This window comes from Mus pahari, chromosome 9 (genome assembly GCF_900095145.1).
Source record: "Mus pahari chromosome 9, PAHARI_EIJ_v1.1, whole genome shotgun sequence".
In the NCBI taxonomy this organism is placed as follows: Eukaryota; Metazoa; Chordata; class Mammalia; order Rodentia; family Muridae; genus Mus; species Mus pahari.
Window position 1 is genome coordinate 74,713,298 of NC_034598.1, and position 23,961 is coordinate 74,737,258.

At 38.6% G+C, this 23,961-nt stretch overlaps 2 protein-coding genes across 2 annotated transcripts in view; one reads left to right on the forward strand and one right to left on the reverse strand.

Annotated features, from left to right (window-relative positions):
* Positions 1–1,171: 1,171 nt before the first annotated feature.
* On the forward strand, positions 1,172–12,520 carry C9H12orf29 (chromosome 9 C12orf29 homolog). The gene is made up of 7 exons (XM_021204744.2): positions 1,172–1,398; positions 4,028–4,145; positions 6,333–6,428; positions 6,709–6,825; positions 7,783–7,980; positions 9,275–9,444; positions 11,037–12,520. Exons 1-7 carry the CDS (start codon positions 1,309–1,311, stop codon positions 11,223–11,225), a joined length of 978 nt encoding a protein of 325 aa, XP_021060403.1. The 5' UTR covers positions 1,172–1,308; the 3' UTR covers positions 11,226–12,520.
* Cep290 (centrosomal protein 290) overlaps positions 11,412–23,961 on the reverse strand; it is an 85,825-nt gene continuing 73,275 nt past the window's right edge. The window contains exons 46-53 of the mRNA XM_029542288.1: positions 22,244–22,408; positions 21,414–21,536; positions 20,205–20,377; positions 17,811–17,952; positions 16,825–16,898; positions 15,939–16,033; positions 12,684–12,763; positions 11,412–11,911 (exon numbers count right to left, since the gene is read on the reverse strand). Coding sequence (XP_029398148.1) covers positions 11,684–11,911; positions 12,684–12,763; positions 15,939–16,033; positions 16,825–16,898; positions 17,811–17,952; positions 20,205–20,377; positions 21,414–21,536; positions 22,244–22,408 — 1,080 coding nt within the window. The 3' untranslated portion in view covers positions 11,412–11,683. The remainder of the gene's footprint in view (positions 11,912–12,683; positions 12,764–15,938; positions 16,034–16,824; positions 16,899–17,810; positions 17,953–20,204; positions 20,378–21,413; positions 21,537–22,243; positions 22,409–23,961) is intronic.

Here is a 23,961-nt window from a genome sequence, read left to right on the forward strand (position 1 = left end):
TTGATATAGTGGCCTCTTGTGAGGCTGTGCCAGTACCTGACAAACACAGAAGTTAATGCTCACAGTCAGCTATTGGATGGAACACAGGGCCCCCAGTGGAGGAGCTAGAGAAAGTACCCAAGGAACTGAAGGGGTCTGCAACCCTATAGGTGGAACAACAATATGAACTAACTAGTACTCCTAGAGCTCGTGTCTCTAGCTGCATATGTCGCAGAAGATGGCCTAGTCTGCCATCACTGGGAAGAGAGGTCCCTTGGTCTTGCAAACTTTATATGCCCCAGTACAGGGGAACGCCAGGGCCAAGAAGTGGGAGTGAGTGGGCAGGGGAGCAGGGCAGGGGGAGGGTATAGGGGACATTCTGGATAGCATTTAAAATGTAAATGAAGAAAATATCTAATAAAATAATTTTAAAAAAGAAAAAATATTAATTGGAATTATAAAACAATAATGGGAACATAAATTGGCTTCTCCAGTTACCTAAGATAGTAAGGGCAAAAATCTCCCTATGGTCTCAGATTTTAATGAGATAGGTCTACTACTAGAATATATTTTTTTATTCAAGCACCAATTTTATTATTTCCTTGTCATTCCTTTTAGACAGTAAGTCAAATGAAGCTGTTTCAATTTCAAGTTGGATTCCCAAGAAAAACTTGTCAGAGCTTTTTGTTATTTCTGTTTTTGAACTTGTTTAAACTTTACTCTCATTGGAAAGAATATCAAGAAACAAATTATACACTGTCATGATTAATTCAAGCAGAAATTCAATTTTGTTAATTGTAAGATCTGTTTGTTTTAATGTTTTTCCTGGGAAGTCAGTTTTTCTGTCTGAACATTAGGGAATGTCTGAAAGCATTTTCTAAACTTCTCCGGGTTTCCAATCCCTTAAATTTGATAGAAAATAAGCAGGTAAGAGAGTTTCATTAGAAACGTGCTAAAATGCATCCTAAAGTGATTTATCACTTATAACTTAACATTAGATCCCGAAAATATCATCGATACTAAGTTATGGCCAAGTATACAACATCAGGTAACGTTTTTTGTTTGTTTGTTTGTTTGTCTTTCAAACTGGACATCAAAACACTGGGGCATCATTGAGGCGCATGCTCTTTAGCCTCACGGTCGCACTACAACTCCCAGAATGCACCGCGACTAGGCGGTCGCTTCCGGTAGTGAGTCCCCGCCTCTCTCCGGGGTGGGCTTTGATGTTGTAGTTAGGATCTTCTGGCTGGTGTTTGGATTCTTGCTCGTTGTTGCTGACTTCCTCCGCCCGGGGCCCAGCGCAGTGGAGACAGGTTGCGCGTGGGCAACATGAAGCGCCTGGGCTCGGTGCAGCGGAAGATGCCGTGCGTGTTTGTGACGGAGGTGAAAGCTGAGCCTTCAGCCAAGCGGGAGCATCAGGTACCCGGCGGCGTGTGCTGCTGGGCAGCTCCTCCTGTGCTGCTGCTGCCTGGGAGCCCTGCACGTTTTACCCGGGCGGTTTGGGTGAAGTTCCCATTTCCCCTGACCTCCAGCTTCTTGTATCTTCTTAGTTGCAAAGAGCGTGGGAGAGTGCTTTTTAAATTGTATCCTCCCTGATCAGGTGATTCAAACGTGTTCTGGCAGATTTGAAAACCTACATCGTAATCTTGCCCTGACAGCACTGGAGTAATGAGATATCGTGGCAGTCTAACGTGGAACTATTGTCAGAAGTCTGATGAGAAGGCATTGTTTACCTGTTGTGTGCTAGGCACCATGGAATTGCTGACAGCTAGCCTAACTAGGTCACGCAAATCAGACCTCGTGTAATTTCTTGCTTAATTTGAGTTCTCATCCTAAGGTTTACTAGTTGTGTTTTACACGTAGTGAGCCTTTAGTGAAAGTAAGAGAATGAATATATAGATAGCTTATATTAGTATGATTCTTTGATATGTAGCCGAGTTCTTAACCTCCCCTCACTCAGGGTCAGCATGTGCAACTGAAATGACTTTTCAACATTACCGCTGAACCATTGGCCCTCTGTTTTTTTGTGTGTGTTTTTTTTTGTAATTAGCATTCAAAGAGGTTTCCTTGTGTCATTTTCATAATAATTTGGGTTGTCCCCTTTCCACTTCAACAAACTTCACAAGCTCCCTGCAGTCTCCAGTTCGCAGCGCGCAGCGCCCCTCACCACCGGGGACCCCCCCCCCCCCACACACACACACCATTACCTCTTCCATTTTGGTGCTGTGTCTCTCTCCCATCACCTTTAGAGCCTGACTGTTAACACAGATGAACAGATAAACTCTGGGCTCAGCGTGATATGGGAGACTACCTTCATTAGCAGGGCTTCTCCTCTGACCTTGTCTGGGAAGTTCTAAGCCCGCACATAGCCTGCAGCCTCAATTAGCTCACAGGATCTCTTTCTAATGGAAAGAACCTGTTCAGGCCGCACTTGAGATTCCTTAAATGCTTCTTTGCACTAATGAGGCATCTTGGTACCCTAAACCCTCAGCCAATGAATAACCTTTGCCCATCCTACTCTCAGACACTCAAAACATAAGCTTTAAATCACCCAAAGTAATATGCCTCCTGATAGCTGGTCAAAGTTCCTCTTCCACCCACACGAAACTTCTGCTCATCATCTCTGTTTGCTTGTGGACCATATTGGCCTATGATCCAAGAGACTGGGGAGACCCACAGTTTCAGAGTTTTGCACATGCTAGACAAATGCTTCCCTGTTGAGCTCCATCCCTGTCCTGTACAATGCTTTTAAAATCTGTGACTTGAAGGTTTTATGCAGATATGTAAATCATCACAGTTGACCAGAGATGACATGCTAAGAGAAATGTGTTGTTTGATCATGTTGAGATCAGTCATGAAAAGAGTATATTCATGAAGCATTTTGTCATTTTTAAAGAAATTGCCAATTTTAGGAACTAATGTCTTTGTTTTGTTTTGGGGGAGGGGAAAGGACATTGAAAGGACTAGAATTATCCCAGAAAGTTCTTAGTATATCTCTATGATGAGATCACACATCTTGTTCATACTTTTATATATTTTAACATGTTTCTATAGTAAGCATGTGGATTTCAGCTTTGCAAGAAAGTCTTAAAAATGTAAAATAGGAGCCATCTTTTTCTCATTTTCTGAAAATGTGGCCTGAGACAGAGGCCATCTCTGCTAGACTCCCACTACAACTGAGAGCCAAGTGTGATTTGAAAAAATAAATTTTGTAAATATCTCATTATATTAATGACTCCAAGACTTAATCTTGGAGTATGGGGAATTGTGACTGGTGAATACATGGGTTGAACCAGAACAAGCCTCTGGAATTAAGCATGCACAAGATCTAACTTTACCTGTACTTTGTTCCAAACACACTCAAACACACATACTTCCATTCTACAGATACAAGAATGTCCTGACTATGGGCCTTTTCTTCCCATCTATCAGCTCTGATCAGATGTTCCTCCACCGAGGATTCCCTATGTTGTCCTCCTATCCCTTTTCCCCTTTGGTACTTCTCGGTGTTGTAGCCCACTAAAGCTGAGCACTTCTTTATTCTTCTCTGTATTCCCAGTGTCAAGAATAGTGTTTATTGTAGATATTGCATAGTCACAAAGAATGGGATTGTTCATCTTGAGCCTGTGCTGAGGATGCAACACAGTAAGGCATGTTTCCTGGCGTCATTATGGTGGGTGAGAAGCATGTAAATACTCAACAGTCTATGTGAACGTTGAATTTTACTGTGATCACATTTAAAAAAAAAAAAGGGTAGGTGAGCTGGTGTGGTAGAACAGGAGGGGAGTCCCAGAACTAGAGCCTAAAGCAAAAGGGTCAGGACATTAAGGGCAGTCTGGGCTGCAGAGTGACACAGGCCTAAGAATTAAAACCAAACAAAACAAAAAAGCAAATAATTCAGGAAACTTCATAAATTACTTCAACTTTTCTTACAGAATGGAAAGAAGACAGATCTTTAGAACTGATGAAATTAGGCACAGTTCAGGTGAGCCTTTGTGTGAAGGCAGAGGCTGTGCATCTTATACCCTTTTTTTCTCTCTCTTTTAAGCCATTTAAAGTTTTGGCAACTGAAACTCTAAGTGAAAAGGCGTTAGATGCAGATGTGTACAATGCAGTTGCGACAGAAAAAGTGGATGGAACATGCTGCTATGTTACTAACTACAAAGGTAAAACCCAACTGGCATGTTTACTCAAAGTACTATTGTATATATAAATCCTGCACCACCTGAGGTGGGTATTGACTCTTAACTCTTGCTAACCTGTCATAGTGAGTAAAATAAATCAGTGGATTTGTTTCCTTTTCTTGGGGAAAGAAAAGACATGTGAGTACCATTAACTTGATACCATGAAAGGCCAGGTAGCCTGACAAATAGGTGTTACATGGTCCCTCGTTTGCATAAGCCTTTCTATATCAGTAATGAGGAAACTGAGTCTCAGCCGGGTTCAGTAATGGCCCCACAGTAATGGAACCTGGCTTTGAGCATCTCGGAAGCTTGTCACTGCAGTGTTCCAGTGTTATGTCCAGTGCTTTCATTCCCATTGGCCAGGTCACTGATCAGGGACATACTCTAGAAAGAAAGCTCACAGTGATGATATTAGGGAGAGCCATTATTTGTAATTACTAAAGGATGGTGAGATTAACGCTCAGTTCCAAGGGCAAAACTAGGTAGATGTGCTAGATATAGTCCTTGGTGTCAAGGAATGTTCTGAAATGCACTTTAAAACTTTTTTTTTACTGTGATAAGATACACAGATTTACCATCAGAACTGTGCTTTGAAATGGTGTATCACACTGCATTAAGGACATTCACATGGTCAAAATCATCATCACCACTCACCTGCAGAATACTTCATCTTCTAGAACTTCAACTGCTTGCTGGGAACTCCTCATCCACCTCCCCTCTCCACAGAGCCCATCCCCCAGCCTCTTAGCCCAAACTACTTTGTCTCTTAATTTGTAGGTAACACATGTGAATGGCCTCTTTGTGGCTGGCTTACTCTCTTAGCTTAGTACAGTGTTTTACCTTATTGGAGTCAATCATATGTCAGATCATGTACACTTTTAAGATTGCTAAATATATACATAGCACATTTTGTTCACTTCAGTCACTGATGGGCATGTGGATTGCTCCAACCTTTAAGGCATTGTGGAAAATGAAACTAACAATGAAACTAACTAGATTAGTCTCCTGAAGTACTACCTTCTGTTTGGGGGGTATGAACCTACACATAGGATTACTGGATCATATGTTAATATTTAGAAAATCTGAGTACCCATTACTCATTTTCCATAGTGGTCACACTAGACGTTCTTGCTTCTAGATATTCCAATTTTTCTATATCCTTCCTCTGACTGTTCTTATTTTTATTGGTGATAGTAGCCATACTAATGATAATGTGTGAAGTGCATTTTTTCTATGTTTACCAATGAAAAGCAGAAAAGGTTTATTCAACCAGAAACTATAATTTTAATCTAGATCTTCATATTATGTATGCGGTTAACTAGTAATAGGATTGTAATTAACAATTTTTATGAAACTAGTTTATATAGTTGAGTAAGTTCTATCGGGCTCTTATTCATATGTGTGATACCCATGATGGGTGCAATTACTGTTGGAGCTTTACTGCTCAAGAATGCTCACAGGATGCAGATGACAAATGAATAAATACATACTAAAATAAGGATATCAGAAGTAAGACTATCGCAGAGAAGAGCAGCAGTCTGGAAATGCCAAGGGAAATCTCTATCTTATCCTGCTTCTGTCCTGCAGGACACTTTTTTGTCAGAGTGGGAACCACTGATGGGATCAGGAACTTGAAGTAGAGCCTTAGTTGTGGAATTTTCTGATTTTACTTGTTGCCTACAGATCTTCCAGCTACCTAAGCAGTGGCAACAGCAAGCTATGCCGAAGTCTCTGTGAAACCAGGTGCAATTCAAAAGTCTCACTTTTAGCAATAAGGAATATTGGCACAGTGCCCTCAAACTATTACACCCAGATTACAAGACCAGTGTGTGTAATGACTTGACCTTGAATTAAGCCCACACTGAGGGTATGTTTCAACACAATCACTTGGCTATGCTCGCTCTCATTTAGGAAGGGGCCAGGGAGCATTCTGATCAAAGGGTCATGCATTCTTGTTACCCTCCTTATTTAACAAAGGACGTGCATCCTCTCTCACACTGGGACGAGGCCTCAGTGCTGCACAGCAGAGACGATATTTCTCTTGTCTTTCAAGGACGTTGGTTTTCTTACAGAAAAAAACTGTTTTGTTTTGTTTGTTTGAACTTTGAAATGTCTTTCAAGACAAACTTTGTTTCCTTTTGACTTTTCCTTTTATTTCTACATTTTCAGGTCAGCCATACCTTTGGGCTCGACTAGATAGAAAACCTAACAAGCAAGCTGACAAGAGATTTAAAAAATTTCTACATTCAAAAGAAAGCGCAAAAGGTTAGTAGCATTCATTACTTATCTATATTGATCCGTATAGATCACTTATAAAGTACTAAGTAGTGAGCACATTAAAACTCAGAAATCCTCACAGAATATTGGCACTTTACACGTTAGTGTGTATACATGGTAGTGTATTCAAAGTTGAATGTTTACACTTAGTTCCCTACTTTGGAATGTAGTTACATGGCAGTGATAACAGAGAGGACTTAGCACATCTCAAGAGTGATGGGTTTGTTATTTCCACTTGTATGTCAGCTTTGTATTTCATGTCTTACAGAGTTTCACTGGAACACTGAGGAAGACTTCAAGCCTGTCCCAGAGTGCTGGATACCAGCAAAGGAAATAGAGAGACAGAACGGGAAACCAGTACCTGATGAAAACGGACACATTCCTGGTATCACATAATCTCCTCGCAAGTGTGTTTTGTGTTTAAGTTTAAGAAATAAACAAAAAAGGTCCAATCAGGAATTTGTTTTAATCTAGCTCTTCAGTTTATTTATATTCATAGTCTAAACAGTTTATATTAAAAAAGTAGGAGGGGATATCCTTTTAGGTTTGAATCTTTCTTAAGGATGAGCATATTTATCAGATGTTGGTTAGAGCGACTTGTTTATTTGTAGCAAGTTTTCTGTATTGAGGGAGCTTTTTCTAGCAATAAAAGTAAAAAACAGTAACAACAAACAGGAAATCAGTCAGCTGTTCCGAGTGAGTGGAACAATGGTCTAAACTGTGGAACATCTGCTGTATCTATTTGTTGTCTTGGACACTAGAAACAAACTTACTTTATTAAATGAAAAAAGTTGCCTGGCAGTGGTGGTACATGCCTTTAATTTCAGCACTTGGGAGGCAGAGGCAGGTGGATTTCTGAGTTTGAGGCCAGTGTGGTCTACAGTGTGAGTTCCAGGAGAGCCAGGACTACACAGAGGAAACCCTGTCTTGGGAAAAAGAAAAGAAAAGAAAAAAAAAAAAGAATGAATGAAAGAAAAAAGTTTTGACCATACTAGGCAGTTAGAAAAGATGCTAAAGCTTTTTTAAAAGAAGAAAGAAAAAAGTTTAATGCTGTCTCAGTATAGTGTTCAGTTGCTCCTGAACCAAGATGAGTTTTTTGAAGAATATGTTTAATCTATGTTAATACCCAACAGGATACACAAATGAACACTTTAATATTATAACAAAAATAGTAAACCGGTTAACTTCCTCACTGATTTTCAATGTCTGTGTGATAAGGGAATCTAGAAAAGATTTTTATAATAACAAAATGTTTATAATAACAAAAAAAATTAAAAAAAGAAAAAGGTCTGCTTTCTGTTTAAAAGAGCCAATGTGATGAGAATAATTTTCCCTTTACCAGGTTGGGTGCCAGTAGAGAAGAACAGCAAGCAGTATTGCTGGCACTCGTCGGTAGTGAGTTATGAGTTTGGAATTGCCCTGGTACTAAGGCACCATCCTGATGATCCTGGGGTTTTGGAAGTTAGTGCTGTTCCCCTGTCAGAGCTTTTAGAGCAAACTCTGGAGCTGATAGGAACAAATATCAATGGAAACCCCTATGGTAAGTGAAGGCGTTTACTATAAAGTCTTAAAGTCAAGTTAAACATACTGAAGAGCTAACTAACACATTTGTGTCCATTTGCTCGGAGCACATCTGTCTCTGCAAATCTTAAGTTCATGGGAAAATTTATATATGGCTAATCATTTGGGTTTATTAATGCACAAGGTTGATTTTCTCCTATTCTCCTTCCCCGTGATAGTTGTATTAACTGTGCATGAAAAGGAATCACTGATGCAGCTGGGTGAAAAGGCGCTGTTCCCTGTCAGGTCATTAATAAATAGAGGACAGAGTATGAATTGGCAACACACTGTATTCAGCATCAGAATGCATGCCATAATGAATTGAGTCAATCGGTGGCATTCTGGAGTACACAGTTGAAAGAAGAGTCATTAAGTAGAATAAAGACACTAAGGCTATAACAATTCTAGAGAGCTAAAGCAGAGTGAAGTTAGTGGGAAGTGGCCCAGTCCATAAGAATTTGGATTCCTAACACCCATGTTAAAAGCTGGGCACAGCGTTGCATGCCTGTAGTCCCAGAGCTAGCAAGGTATACATAAGAGGTTCTCTGGGCCTTGCAGCGTATGCAGTATAGTCTAATCATTGAGCTTCAGGTACATCAAGACACCCTTTTTCAAAATATACTGTAGAAAGCAATAGAAGATACCCAGTACTGATCTACTGTCTCCATAATGCAGGCTGCAAACATGCACACACCTGTACTCCACAAAAACATGTATGCAGACAAAAATTTAATTATGTCTGGGTGATGGGTATTAAGCTTACATACAGAATCAAAGACGGCATTAGGAAAACGTGGAATAAAAGCAGAGTGTAGCTAATGATATATCACCTGCTATCAAGTTTTTTTTTTTTTTTTTTTTTTTCTGTAAATGACATTTGATAGCCAGTCTTTTAAGCTTTATTGGCCACCATATCTTTAAAATGGACTATCAGTAGTACTTATATGAATTGATAAGGCTGCACCTTCCCGTGAAACTACTTACCCTGGATGTGTGTCTGGACTTGGTCCACAGGTCAGTGTCCCAACGCTCAGTGTAGAGAGTACATGAAAGTGAATTTAGAGTTTATGGAAGAAGTACCACACTTGAGGGAGAAAAGGACTTACTGCACTTGGGATTATTCTCTACAGAAAATCAAACTTTTTGTTAACATTATTCTAAATTCTTAGACGTTTATACACTTGGTGAGATACATTTTCTCACTCTTTCTGAAAAGAATGTGACTGAAATGTTTTTTGGTTTCTGTTTTTGTTTTTGAAAATTTTACCATTTAGGGCTAGGAAGCAAGAAATCCCCATTACATTTTCTCACACCACATGGAGCATTCCAGGTCAGAAATCTGCCTATACTGAAACACAATGACCTGCTGTCCTGGTTTGAAGACTGCAGAGAGGGTCAAATTGAAGGGATTGTGTGGCATTGCGGTGACGGCTGTTTAATTAAGGTAATGACAAGAAAAAACTTAAGTTTGTTCTTAAAGATGTGGCACTCAGTTTCCCTGTCCAGGTAGTAGTATTTCTGGCATGCAGTTAGTATATTTTTCCCCCTCATTTCGTATGCCATCAGGCTAAAACAGTCAAGTTTATGGGACGTGTCGGACTGATGACCATGTTCAGCCAGGCACTGTCAATACCAGATGGGGTTCAGGGTTAAAGTGGTAACACAGTCCCTCCTGGGATCTCATGTGGCACATTAGTTCTCCTAGACATGCTGTGCCTAGTGTAACTCAGCACTTCCCAAACTAACTTAGAGAATTTGTTGAGTAGAAAAGTGCCTGGTGGCAGGTTACAGAGTGCATTACCTTACCCTAGTGCCCTATCCCCTGGACTTGTCTGGGTGATTTCTCACTGCTATATGAAATTTATAATGTTCAAATCTGAGTTTAAGCACTCTCATCTCCACATTATTCACTGAAACGAGAAACCTGCAATTGTTTTCTAAGTCCTCTTGCTGTTCCTTCATACATCTGGTTACCAGTTCTTTAAAGGTCTCATCTATTGAATCTCTGTTCAGTATATCCAACTAGGTACTCACTTTAATTTATGCCAGTATGCAGTAGCTTAAATTATCCTATTACACCCTAAAGCACTCATCTTTCATTTCTACTCTGTGTTCATTCTTCACAACTGACTTATTACTTCCTGCATATTGCTGTTCAGGTATGATAAGACTTGCCATGCTACAGCCCGTTCTTAACTCCCCATTACCGCTTTCCTTTACCATCTGAGAAAACACATTGTCTGGTTGTTGTGTGACTGTTTAGTTCTATATAAACAAATGCCTACTTTCCACAAACAACGTACTGAGGACAGACAGACCCAGTAGTGAACCAGGGACTTTACTGGGGTTACTTACAGGAATATGGGTAAGGAGCTGCTTACAAGGAGCAGTGTGGATCAGTAAGAAGCCCTCCCAGCTTGCGTGATGACTCAGAAGCAGCATCCTGTGGACTCCCTGCACATTCTGCAGGCAACTCCCAGCTCCTTTGGTGGGAGGAGAATCTTCTCTCCAGCCATTGTAACCTTGCAGAAAGTTTTGGGAATCTTGAGCTTTAGCAACCTTCCTGAGACATGTGAAGTTTGTTTACTTTCTGGGTCTTAAAGAGGCTCCATCTAGAGTGCATGTTTTCATGTGGAGGAAACAGCTACCCAGCAACGTCCTAACCAACTGTGATCCCAGACTTCCCTACCATTCTACCACTAACCTTCCTTTGTTGACACTAGAGTTAGGCTCACACTTTTCTTTTTTTCTGTAGTCACCAACAGACTATATTCATTATGTTACTGGCATTTTTCAGGTATTGGCAGAGTAAACAAAACAATTGCTCTGCCTTCAGGAAGCTCATATTCCAATGGGGAAGACAGACAGTACTATCAAAAGAACAGCTATGGAACTTAATTAAAATAAGTAAGAAAAGGTAGACCCTTACATGGTACCTGGCAGGTAGCAGTATTTACGAGTAAATAAGTATTTACAAGTAAGTTACAATGTTATTTACAGACTAAAGCTAATACCATCATTTTTTTCTCCTTACAGGTCCACCGTCACCATCTTGGTTTGTGCTGGCCACTTCCAGATACTTACATGAATTCTAAACCAGTTATTATTAACATGAACCTAAACAATTATGACTGTGCTTTTGATAACCAGTCTTTGTTTAATCAGTTTTCAAAAATAGATAAACAGAAATTTGATAGGCTCAAAGACATAATACTTGATGTATAAAATGGAACTAATTGTTGAGAGTCTTGTGATTTTCTAAGATTGAATAGTTTGCATTTAATTTTGCTAGCTGTTTGGCAAAACATGTCAACTTATAAACATGTTTTCTAGGTATTTATAGAAATCACCATTAGAATTTGACTATCTTAACACAAAAATAAGTATAAAATGATCAATTTTAAATAGTAAAATTGACATAAGCTTACCTTTATGCTTTTTGAAAATTTAAGTTATTATGAAAATAGGAATATTTATCATAGCTCATTGTGCACTGTATAGTCATAAATTATTGAAGTCTTCGAAAATATACTTTTCTAACAAGTTAAAACTAAATATGATTTTTTAAGAAAAAAAATACAGTATTTTGAGATGTAAATTCCGTAATTCAGAGACTGCTTGATTTCCAGCTGAAACTTTTTTCATTCATAAAATAGTTTTAAATCTACAGTTAAACGAGGCCATTAATAAATAGGGAAACTATTAGGACTTTCTCCATCTTCTGACTGTTCCGAAGCAGCAAGAAGACTAGGCAGTTCAAACCCAAACTGTTCCGACAGTGTTTTTAGCTTCTCTTCTAATAGGATATTCTTTTTCACTTCTTCCTTATAATTGTACTTCAGGTCTTCAATTTCTTCAAAAAATGAAGGATCAAAATTTTCCAGTTCTTTTTTCAGCTTTTTAATTTCCTCCTAAAAGTTACATACAGGATACATGTTTTTGGTTTGAAATTCAGATTTAATAATAAACATAAAAACTCAAAATCTTAAATATAAATATTTTTCATTATATTTTACTGTTCAAGGTTCCATTGTACTATGTGAATAATGTAGAAGCTGCCATCTTTAGCTAAATTTTAAGACTGAATCTTTAAACTGCCTCAGATATTCTCAGGCAAGCGAAAGGGACTTTGCTTTTTTACAACATTTAAGAGTTTTCAGTATTTATAATGTTCTGATTTTTATCTTTTATATATAGTATTTATGATCATGGGAGCTCTGGGACTTGGCAAAGTTAAGCACCTGGTGAAGTGCATGCTTACAGCGTTTACACAAACCAGTGATGCGCACCCTGGGCTTGCTTCCAGACCACTGTGTTTCTGGAGTCTTAAGGAGAGAACAGAAATGATTTAAGGGGAAGATCCCTGAAAATAATTTCAAAAGGGACTTAGAAAACACTTTCCCCACCATGACCCACAAATTAAGAAAATAGTTTTAAAAAACTATTAAGAGATGTGCATTGGTTACAATTTAAAAATAAATTTATTCTCTAGTCCTTTCTATTTGTTTGATTTTTTGCTGTTGATAGTTGTTTAATAAAAAGTTGTCATGAGTCAAATAAGTGTGAAATAAATTCATGAATTTTGGGGTATACACTTAAAGATGGTGATCTTAAAAAATTGTTTCCCACTGCTATTTTCACAAAACACTGTGCATACTAAAGTTAGATACCAGTAAGAATTACCTTCGAATGCTGCTTTTCTAGCTCCGACTTTCTGAGTTGTGTCTCCAGGTCATTTATCTTTTCCTTTAGTTGACCAGAATCTGCCAAAATAGTCAGGAAAATTATGACTTATGTTTTTCTTTATTGTGAGTGAGTTAAAGATAGAGGATTTGTTTCAGAATAAACAGGAAAGATGAAAGCGAAGGTCTGGCATCATCTGTCACTGTATGGTGGGAAGACTTCGCATGCAAACTGGCCATGACTTAGCAAGTAAGCAGGAGTAGCTGCTAGGTATCAGAAATGTGGGCTATTCTTTTTTTATATGAGAGAAATTCTTATTTTTTAAAGAAAAACCTTACAACCAGAAAATTTGTTAGGTACTAAATATACAGGCAAAGAACCAAAATGGTAAGCTGGCCACTTATGCCTTCACACCAAACAGCTTTGGCTACTGCATATAAGATTTTTTTACACTTTATGCCAAACGTCCAAGACTACATGTGGCACAGATGAAATTGTGGAAAAGGAATCAGCACACAGGTTAAGAGACAGTGTCCTACTACTCCATGCAGTCTTTGAAAGGTAAAGAGTTTTGTTTTAATGTTCAAGCTTGATGAAATAAGGAAAAGAAGTTTTCATGGTAAGGACAGGAAGTGTGTTGGAGTGCTCTGGGGTGTCCTCTATCATTCAGAGACTGGACAAACAGGCAAGGTTTCAAGTCAAACAACAATAATGCATTTTCTTTTTGGAGCCAAAAAAAAGGGAAAAAGTTCCCCTTCTATCTTTATGTCATATCTCATGTACATCTCAATTCTACAGATGTGGAAAAGATAAACTATTTGTCTTCCTGAGAGAGAGTGGCCTATATTATTAAGGTGATCTGTAGTCACATTTTCCTACAGATATTTTTATGACTTAATAAAACTCTCCTTATATATATGTACCACATTTTATCTCAGTGCATCTGTTGATGGACACTGGCTGATTCTATTACCTGAGTGCCGTAGTAAACATGATTAATATGCGTATATTTATTAGTTTGAGCATAGTCACTGAGATCTTATATACACTGTTGGTGAAAAATTGCATGAAGAAAATAGGTACAACATATTCTGAAAGTTCTGATTTGTCCTCATCTTTAAATGTCGATTTGGGAACATCCAAACAGATTGATTTTGACACAGGTATTCTCTGAAATTCAATAAGCTTCTTGTCTTCCTTTACTTAAGACATATGCAATATAAGGGCTTGGGATTAGACAAATTAGAGAACCCCCTAAAGCATCAATAGATCTCTGGTACTGTGTTCAAAGCACACCAAGCTAGTGGTCACACATGAGTTCCTGGTGGATGAACACTGGTTTCAGTTTCAGGAAGCACAATAGCACAGGGCTTAAGACCGTGGTTAGCTCAGAGTTAATGCTTGCCCTTCCCATGCCACTTCACATTGGTCCTGAGCTCTAGGACAGGTTATTGCACTGCCTGGTTTTGTGTCAACTTGACACAAGCTGTAGTTATCACAGAGAAAGGAGCTTCAGGTGAGGAAATGCCTCCATGAGATCCAGCTGTGGGGCATTTTTTCAATTAGTGATCAAGAGTGTAGGGTCCATTTTGGGTGGTGCCATCCCTGGGCTGGTATCTTGGGTTCTATAAGAGAGCAGGCTGAGCAAGCCAGGGGAAGCAAGCCAGTAAGGAACATCTCTCCATGGCCTCTGCATCAGCTCCTGTTTCTTGACCTGCCTGAGTTTCAGTCCTGACTTCCTTTGGTGATGAACAGCAACATGGAAGTGTGAGCTGAATAAACCCTTTCCTCCCCAACTTGCTTCTTGGTCATGATATTTGTGCAGGAATAGAAACCTTGAATAAGACAGTTATTAATCATTTATCAAGTATAAATTAAAAACAATCTGATCCTATGACATTCTAAGAATAAAGTAAAAATGTTGTAAATCCCTTAGCATAGTGCCTTGCACAAATCATATCCCACATTAATACAATGTAGCATCAGGACTCTTCAGGAGCTCTATGAATAGTTTAAAATGGTTCAGAATATAAAATTGGTATAATCCTGTGGGGTGGAACATGACACTTCATCAACTATCAGATAATGGATGGCATGATTCGGTTAGGAGGTACAGTGCCTTAGAACTATGCTAAGCATATATCCTGAGGTAAACTGCTCACTAGTATCCATTCACTACCATACTATGGAACTATTAAAAACATGAATAATGTACAGATCTTAAGAGGTCTCTGTAATAAGTTAAGGGCAGCTGAAATTATAGTGTGCATCCAGAATACACAAAATTCAATATACATATAAGGTCTATTCCCTTTTTAAAAGTGATATCCTATAAACTTGGTAGAAAACAATTAGCAAACAGACGTATAGTAGGAGAAATGAAAACATATTCATAAATATATATGCTCAAATTGTCATCTTAGATTCTACAAACAACTCATTCTCATTATATTTTCTTTAGTTTCAAAAGAAAATGTTCAGTGATCTTAAGCCACTTGAGGTTGTCTCATTAAAAGTGTCTGAGCTAGAATTCAATCTCTAACTGGTTATACAGGTATCCAGTACTCCAACCTAGGTCACCTCTATATGAAAATTGAATGCCAAGCACTAACTTGTTATCCATAGGTTGGGATATGGGAGACTAGTTAAACTTATCGCTGTGCCTTTTTGCAAAAACACCATGAGTTGACTTGAGGGATTATAAACATACTGTGATGAACAGTTACATTTGCAAATATAGATCTTCAAATAGTTAAGAACAACTACTATGTATGTAAGCACACATACAAAAAATGTTTGTATGCAATTATGTGTTATACAGGGAAATGACTGCTAACTTCTGAATAGGAATGGAAGTGAATAAAAAGTAAAGTTTTATAACAAAACAATACAAGTACTTTTTAAAACAACTAACATTAAGAACAATGTTAATAGGAACTTAAGGAAGTATACTTAGAAACTAGAGGCAAACAACAGCTTTTATTGGTTGGTAACATACTATGATTATGTTTTAACACCTAGATGGATTACAAGGAAAAAAACAGGCCACTTAGGAGTCTAAGCAATTCAAAGTGATAAATGGGAATATTTTCATAGCCTGCATGTGGGACTATTCAGAACATTGAGAACATTTAGAACAGCTCTGAATACTCCTATCGGGTATTTAACGCTAATGAAAACAATGATCAGAAACACTAGACGAAAGCACTAAATCAAAAATTTGGAGGAGTCAACAAATTTTATGGAATACATTACCAGGTGTGCTACTTCCAGCTCCGGTTTGGTCCTTGTTAATTTCTACCTGATGGATTAATTCTGCCCTTTCTTTATCCAGCTGATTATTGGCTAATCTAGAATACAATGATAGCATGTTAGAAAATAATAGGTGCAGCTCTATAAAGTACATAGGCAATTCATATAGAGTGGTTATTCAGATCAGGTTTCTGGTGGTGTGTGCTGGTCACCATATCCTGAAGAGGTGGGATAGGATCATATAAGGTAAATATTTACTCTCTGGATTTCAATGCTGCCAATTCCTAAACAACACAAAATCTAAGTTTTTACTATCAGTCCTGATATTATTTTCAAGAGTAGTTTTCTTACAATGAAAGGCTGCAGAAATTCCTAGAAGCATAGAATTACTTGCTTCTCTTTCAGTACGATCTGCTTCTGGACTGCTAAGGTTTAACTCTCTGTTGTTAGCAAAGTTTGAACTAGGTTACATTACGGACATACTGGGACTGGGATCCCAGCCCCTTTCTGTTTCCAGACACAGGATGAAATGATAATAAACTTGGAAAGCCCCTAGTCTTTATAGCAAGTCGGGCTATATAAAATCATTTTCTAAAAATAAATAAATGGTCAGGTGGCTCACCAGATAAGGACGCATGCTTTGAAGCTGATGACCTGATGGAAATTCTTGGAAGGAGAGAACCAACTTCTGCAAGTCCTCTGACCTTCCTTAGAACATGGAATGCACATTCCCTCCAATCCCTACATGTAGCATGTACAAGTTCCCGTGCGTGTGCGCACGCGCACACACACACACACACACACACACACACACACACACACACACACACACATACGCACACACACACGATGGTAAAGCATTTTAAGTAGTTGAACATAATGTATGTACCTAAGAAGCTGGAGTTCCTGTATAAGCTCTTGCTCTGTCTCGGCACCTTCAGGAACAGTTTTGAGGATCTCAATCTTTGAGCAGAACAGAAATTAGAGATAAAAGTTCATCATGGATATAAGATGTTTTAGAGAGATGAGCTTTAATAAAGTATAAGACCTGGGTTTTTGGAAGCATGAAATAACCACAGTTCTGTGCTCTAGTCTATGCAATCAAGTCATCAGTTCTTGAGCGACAGGCTATTGCATGCCCAGGCACATCCTAGGTAATGAGGAAGCAGCATAGAGAAGAACTGGAATCTCTTACAGACTCCCTATGTTTTTACCGAGGGAGGACAGTAGTGGTACTGTGATAGGATACCACACATCAGGATAGAGAGAAAGGATATTCAGAAAAATAATCTAGGGAGGACAGGGTGCGCTCGAATAGGGTCTCTGAATAGCCTCAACTCAAGGAAAGAGAAGTTCACAAGTCAGCTACATGGATATTGGGAATGGTGACTAGTATTCTAGGCAGAGCAACCAGGTATAAAGCTCTGAAGCTTGAATGAGTTTCAGTTGTTCAAAGGATTGATAGGGTTAATGTTGGAAAGCCAAACATTATGCAAAATGTTAGATACTTGTCCATAGGTATAGGCTATGAAAAGAGCTGTATTCCAGGGACCAATTGGACCAATTAGGAAATTACTGCAGTCATTCAGTATGAGATAATGGCTTCCACAGTGAACAGTACTCAGATTTGAAAGTACTTTAAAAATACACGTGGCATGGTAAATGATGAGGATGTAGAGACTGAGAGAATGAAGTCAGTGATGACCCAGCTTGTGGCTTACATATATACATAAGTGAGTGGGAATAAGTATGATTCAGTGGATTAGTCTCCTGGGGAGTTACCACTGTAGGAGGTTTTTTTCTTTTCACCTTCAAGTAATTCAGGGATTTTCGAGCTATATTACATTGTTTTATCATTTAAAGATTATTACATGCCTGTTGTTCAAGGTCTTCAGTGTATTTCCTAGCTTTCTGTTCTCTCTCTGTTGCTTCTCTTACAAGCTGTTTAAGATCAGTGATACTTTGATTCTTTTTGGCAATGTCACTTTCGAGCTCTTTCATCTTGGTCTCATACATTCTAAAGAGATGAAGAAAAAGTATTACGGGCATCATTATAAGCAATTCCTCTCACTAATTTAAAAGTCCGCTTAAATCACAGTTAAATATGCAAGGCAATGTACATAGTACTTCTAGTCAAACCTCTGGCTATGTATTTAGCATTAAAAGATGCTGTTAAGGGATATACAGCCTAGTTAACATGTACAAATTAAAACAGAAAATTAAAGTAATCCTATAGGGATTAAGATCAGGGGTGGGGACTGAAATTGGCAACTGTAAAGCTTTTAGGTTGATATTTTATTTCAGGTATAAGAAAATATGGAATTCATCAGTTTACAAACATCTCTCTCCACTTCCAGCACCCTTCCCTACCCCAGCAGGTATTTCAGTGGAAATTTCAGCTCTAAGGGGCACTATAGAAACCACAAGCTGTTCAGAGCACGCCTGAGAGGAGCAGTGCATGCCGTGGATCGGAGGGAGCAACACTGATATGACAAATGGCCTAAAGACATCAATCACAAGAAATCTTCAAAGTTTGAGCCAAACAGTTTTACAGGCATATACTTACAGGAAGATAATGCTTACTGTATTCAAACATTTCTAAAGGAAAATCCTATGTACTGTCCTCTGAATCAATTACAAAGGAAGGTATTGACATAGAAAAGTATTTGGCAGTGACAGCGCAAGGAAGGGTAGTGATGATTCCCTAAACACTTTCAAATAATTTGGACAGATCTTACACTCAGATTAGAAGAGTGTGCTTACTTGGCAAGGACTAACTAGCAGAGATATCCCAAAAGTTAATGTGAAGTATCAGAAGGTATTTCAACCATTTCTATGTTCAAAAGCCACTCTGGTGGTTTGAATGAGAATGCCTGCCTCCAACCCCCTCCCACAGACTCATGTATTTGAGTGCTTGGCCACTAGTGAGTATAACTCTTTGAAGGGATTAGAAGGATTAGGAGATATGGCCTGTTTGGCAGAAGTATGCCACTGGGAGGTGGACTTCCAGGTATGGAAAGCCCTTGCTAGGTCCAGTCTTGTCTGTGTGCTGCCTACAGATCAGGATCTGCATCCTGATCCCCAGCTCTAGCACCTTGCAGTACCATCATGTTCCCTGCCATGATGATAATGAACTAAACCTCAGAAACTATAAACAAAGTCCCATTTAAATGCTTTTATAAGAATTGCCTTGTTCATGATGTCTCCTCACAGCAACAGAATAATAACTAAGAAAGCCACCTAAAGACCTTCTTTATTGCATTATTCCACCTAGTTAGCCCATACATTAACCTAGCTCCTCCTTGTCATTCCTTCTAGGCTCCACTCTACAGTTACCTGGCAATGGCCAGGTATGCCTGGCTTATATAAAAGGTGCTTTCTGCCTCCTTCCTCTCTTACTTACTCTCTGTCCCTTCTCTCCTTAACCCCTTTCTCCCTCCCTCGCGTCTCTCCACCTGTTCCTGGCCAGCCTCTCCTCTCTCTCCCTCTCCCTCTCCTCTCCTCACAAGGTCCACAATGGAACCAGGGGTCTCAGTGCTACAGCTCATGTTTCCATTGGCATTATAATGGTTGTCATGCTAATTTCTGTCATGTCAATCCAAATAGGGCAAATATGGCCTACAAGGACATCAGAGAGGAATACACAAATGTGCAAATACAGTGAAATAAAGTTAGCTTTCATAGAGACAACAGTGAGTGCCATAGACACAAATCCAATATACTTATAGAAAGCATTCAAAAGATGGGAGAAAATGAATCAGAAAGTAGAGGCCAATAAGATACTAATATGGCTACTGTATTCATCTACTGGGCTCTCTGTAAAGAAAGTTTCCCAGTTTACAAATAAAGGCAATACAGCTCATTCCAGATGCAGTATAAAATATGAAATTGCTTAGGCCATATCTGCATCAGAAATAAATGACCCCAATCAAGAACCTGGCATTGGAGCTTCAGAAACAGCATCTAGGAGAAGCTGGGCAGCATCAGCCCCGGCCCAAGGCCAGCAGCAACTTCATGATGCACATGTATCGCCAAGTAATTAGCACAATCGCAGTTCTGCGGTGTTCTGCATCTGCCAATAAAGCTAGCTAACAAACTAGCTAAGAAAGAGTTTTGGTAATGATAGGGCAGAATGCAGAGACACTGATAAACAACCATACTGTCCATTAGGAACAGACTAGGTTATTCAGCAGATGGTCATCTTTGAAGGATTGATGCTACAGTTAGAACTGATTAAACCTGACCAAATTTGAAACTGTCTGATCCTACCTTGAGACCACAATTGACTTCCAGCTCTTGCTATCAGCGCCTTCCAGCTGTGGGCCTCTACTTTCTGCAAACTGTAGTCTCTTCCCAGTCTCTTCGAGTTGAGCGGCCATCTTGTCATTCACCAGCTCTAAGTTGTTCTTAGCTATCCGCAGTTTCTCGGAGGCTTCCATTTCCTATCCGTAAACACTTATTAATTAGTAAATTAGGATAAAACATAATACTATTCTCATAGATGTCAGGTATTTAAAATTACCACTACAAGCTGGAAATCATAAAACAAGCTGGAGCTATGCTGTTTTAAAATTACAAAATTATTTGTTTTTGTCTAAAACAGCAATCTATTCATAGTAACTAGCACAAAAGATAAATTAAGTGAAGGCAGAGAAATGTATGTAGAAGTATTTATTATCTAAAGTATCTAAGGGCTACTCTAAATTTGTCATTTACTTCTCATGAAAAATGTTCAGAATAATGACACAGTTAATCTTGCTACACCTTAAAAGATGCCCTGTTTTGACTCTGTAATACAAGCCCCATTTATGTCACAGATCATTTCCAGAAATGACTCAAGAGAGTACAGCTCTGGCTTCACAGTACAATGAGTTACTGTTAAAAGTTTTAAGGATTATAATTTCAATTCATTCATTAGGTAATGTATGTTAAAAATTATACCTATTTGTCAGGAGTAAAGAATATACTGTATTATTTAAATAGAAATGAATCTTACTAACAAAATGGTTATGTTCTTTGATCTATAAACTAGGCATTGTTCTAAGTCATATGCATAAATATTAACTCATTTAAATTTCTCAACATCTCTGTGAGATATATAATATGTGTATAGATTTCTTTTTTGAGATAGATTCTCTATGTAGCCTAGGCTGGTCTCTCTTTCTTCCAGCCTGAGTGCTGGAGTATCAGGTGCTCAATTCCATGACAAGTTAAGAGATAGGTATATTTACTACTCCCAATTTCATATATGAGGAATTTGAGGAACAGAAAGACATTATCCAACTTAGAACAATTCCCAGTATGTAGCACTAAGAACATAAACCACCTTGGTTCTAAATTTTCATATAAATATATCTCTTGATCAATATGAATTCTCTTAATATGTACTGTGAACAGACAGCATCAAAGATCTATCAATTTTGATTTTTGACAAGGTATGACAATGAAAATAAATATAGTAAGTCATAATCGTCTTACTTTCTTAAGTTCTTTCCGAAGCCGTTCATTTTCGGCAACAATTTTCTCAGTACCTTTGTTCTTAGATTCAAACTGCATACTCAACTGACGTCCAAAGTGAGCTTTAAGCTTTTCTAATTCAGCCTGGTAGTTGATGAAGCAACATATCAAAATGAAAATATCAAGAAAAGATCATTGTTTATATAAAAATCATATACACAAGCAACTAATTTAATGGACTTTGCAAGTTGTAGCTCTGTCTTTATGCATGTTTATATGTAACTAATAAAGAAAAGGAGGTTATACATTTGAAGGAGGTAAGGTGGGGTCATGGGAGGTGACGGAGGAGCAAAGGAAAATGACTAAATGAAGCAGTTTTAGTTTACTTCTCTTAAATGTACAAATAAAGATTATTATTTAAACTCATAAAAGTTAAGCTAGGTAGTTTTTGAAACCTCATTTGACTTGATTACAATTAAAGACTCCCCCAAACTTGTTATTTATAACCAAAGTTCCTATTCAACCTTGGCTATTTATTAGAATGAGTTTTAAGATTAAAAGGAAATACAGGAACCCCCACAGCATCCCTACTTAACAAGTCAAATCCAAAATAGGCACACATAATTACTCTATCACAGGAAAGAACAACTGGTTTAGGAACAGCAGAGATGGAACAGACCCACTCTGCAGCGACCTTTAGATTGCTTGCCAATCAATCTGTTCACTGTGTAAAATAATACTGCATCCATTGAGGACATTCCGTGTACTGTGAGCACACTTAACATTTCCCTCAAAAAGCAATTCAAATTAAAACAGGAAAACATTCATAAAAAATGAACACATAAAATTACCTTTAATTTTCCATTTTCTTCCTCAATAGTAGCCATTTTTTCACTAGTCAGTATTCCTGATGCCTTTTTCAATTGTTCATTTTCTCTTTGGACTTTTTCAACTACTTTCTTCATTAACCCAATGGTTTTTTCTAGTTCTGGGATTGTCTTCCCACTTCTACCAGACTACAAAACAAAACAAAACAAACAAACAAAAAAAACCAACATTTTTTAAAAGTAATATCTTAGAGATTATGATGTACTAATGCCAAAACAGGTATAATTTTGTACTCATTTTTAATAATTGCTAATATTTGATTCTAAAGATTGTGTTAAATTCATTGCTTTTAATAGCTGCATACTATTCCATTGTGTAAATGTACCACACTTTCTGTATCCATTTCTCTGTTGAGGGACATCTGGGTCCTTTCCAGCTTCTGGCTATTATACATAAGGCTGCTATAAACATAGTGAAGCATGTGTCCTTATTACAAGTTGGAGCATCTTCTGGGTATATGCCCAGGAGTGGTATTGCTGGATCTTCCAGCAGTACTATGTCCAATTTTCTGAGGAATTGCCAAACTGATTTCCAGAGTGGTTGTACCAGCTTGCAATCCCACCAGCAATGGAGGAGTGTTCCTATTTCTCCACAACCTCGCCAGCATCTCCTGTCACCTGAGTTTTTGATCTTAGCCATTCTGACTGGCGTGAGGTGGAATCTCCTAAGTGAGGTAACCCAATCACAAAAGAACACACATGATATGCACTCACTGATAAGTGGATATTAGCCCAGAAGCTCAGAATACCCAAGATACAATTTGCAAAACACATGAAACTCAAGAAGGAAGACCAAAGAGTGGATACCTCGATCCTTCTTAGAAGGGGGAACAAAATACCCATGGAAGGAGTTACAGAGACAAAGTGTGGAACACAGACTGAAGGAATGACCATCCAGAGACTGCCCCATTGGGGATCCATTCCATAAACAAACACCAAAACCAGACACTACTGTAGATGCCAACAAGATTTTGCTGACAGGAGCCTGATATAGCTCTCTCCCGAGAGGCTCAGCCAGTGCCTGCAAATACAAAAGTGATGCTCACAGCCATCCATTGGACGGAGCACAGGGTCCCCAATGAAGGAGCTATAGAAAGTATCCAGGGATCTGACGGGGTTTGCAGCCCCATAGGAGGAACAACAATATGAACTAACCAGTACCCCCAGAGCTCCCTGTGACTAAACCACCAACCAAAGAAAACACATGGTGGGACTCATGGCTCCAGCTGCATATGTAGCAGAGGATGGCCTAATTGGTCATCAATAGGGGAGAGGCCCTTGGTTCTGTGAAGGTTCTGTGCCCCAGTATAGGGGAATGCCAGGGCCAGGAAGCAGGAGTGGGTGGGTTGGGAAGCAGGGGAAGGAGAAGGGGATAGGAGATTTTTGGAGGGGAAACTAGGAAAGGAGATAACATTTGAAATGTAAATTAAGAAAATATCTAAGAAAAAAAAATTGTGTTAATATCTCAAGTATATGAGACAGTAATTATAATTTTACTCTCCATAAATGTAAACCAGGGCTTAAAAGTATTTGATATTCCTTAAATCATACACGTAGTAATGGCTAAAACACTCTATGATGTGTGATCTAAGTAGTTTATTTAGATAGGGTTCTCTCTAGTATAGAGGCTGTACAGGGCTTTGGGTCTAGACCCCTTTGGGGGGTCAAATAACACTTTCAGA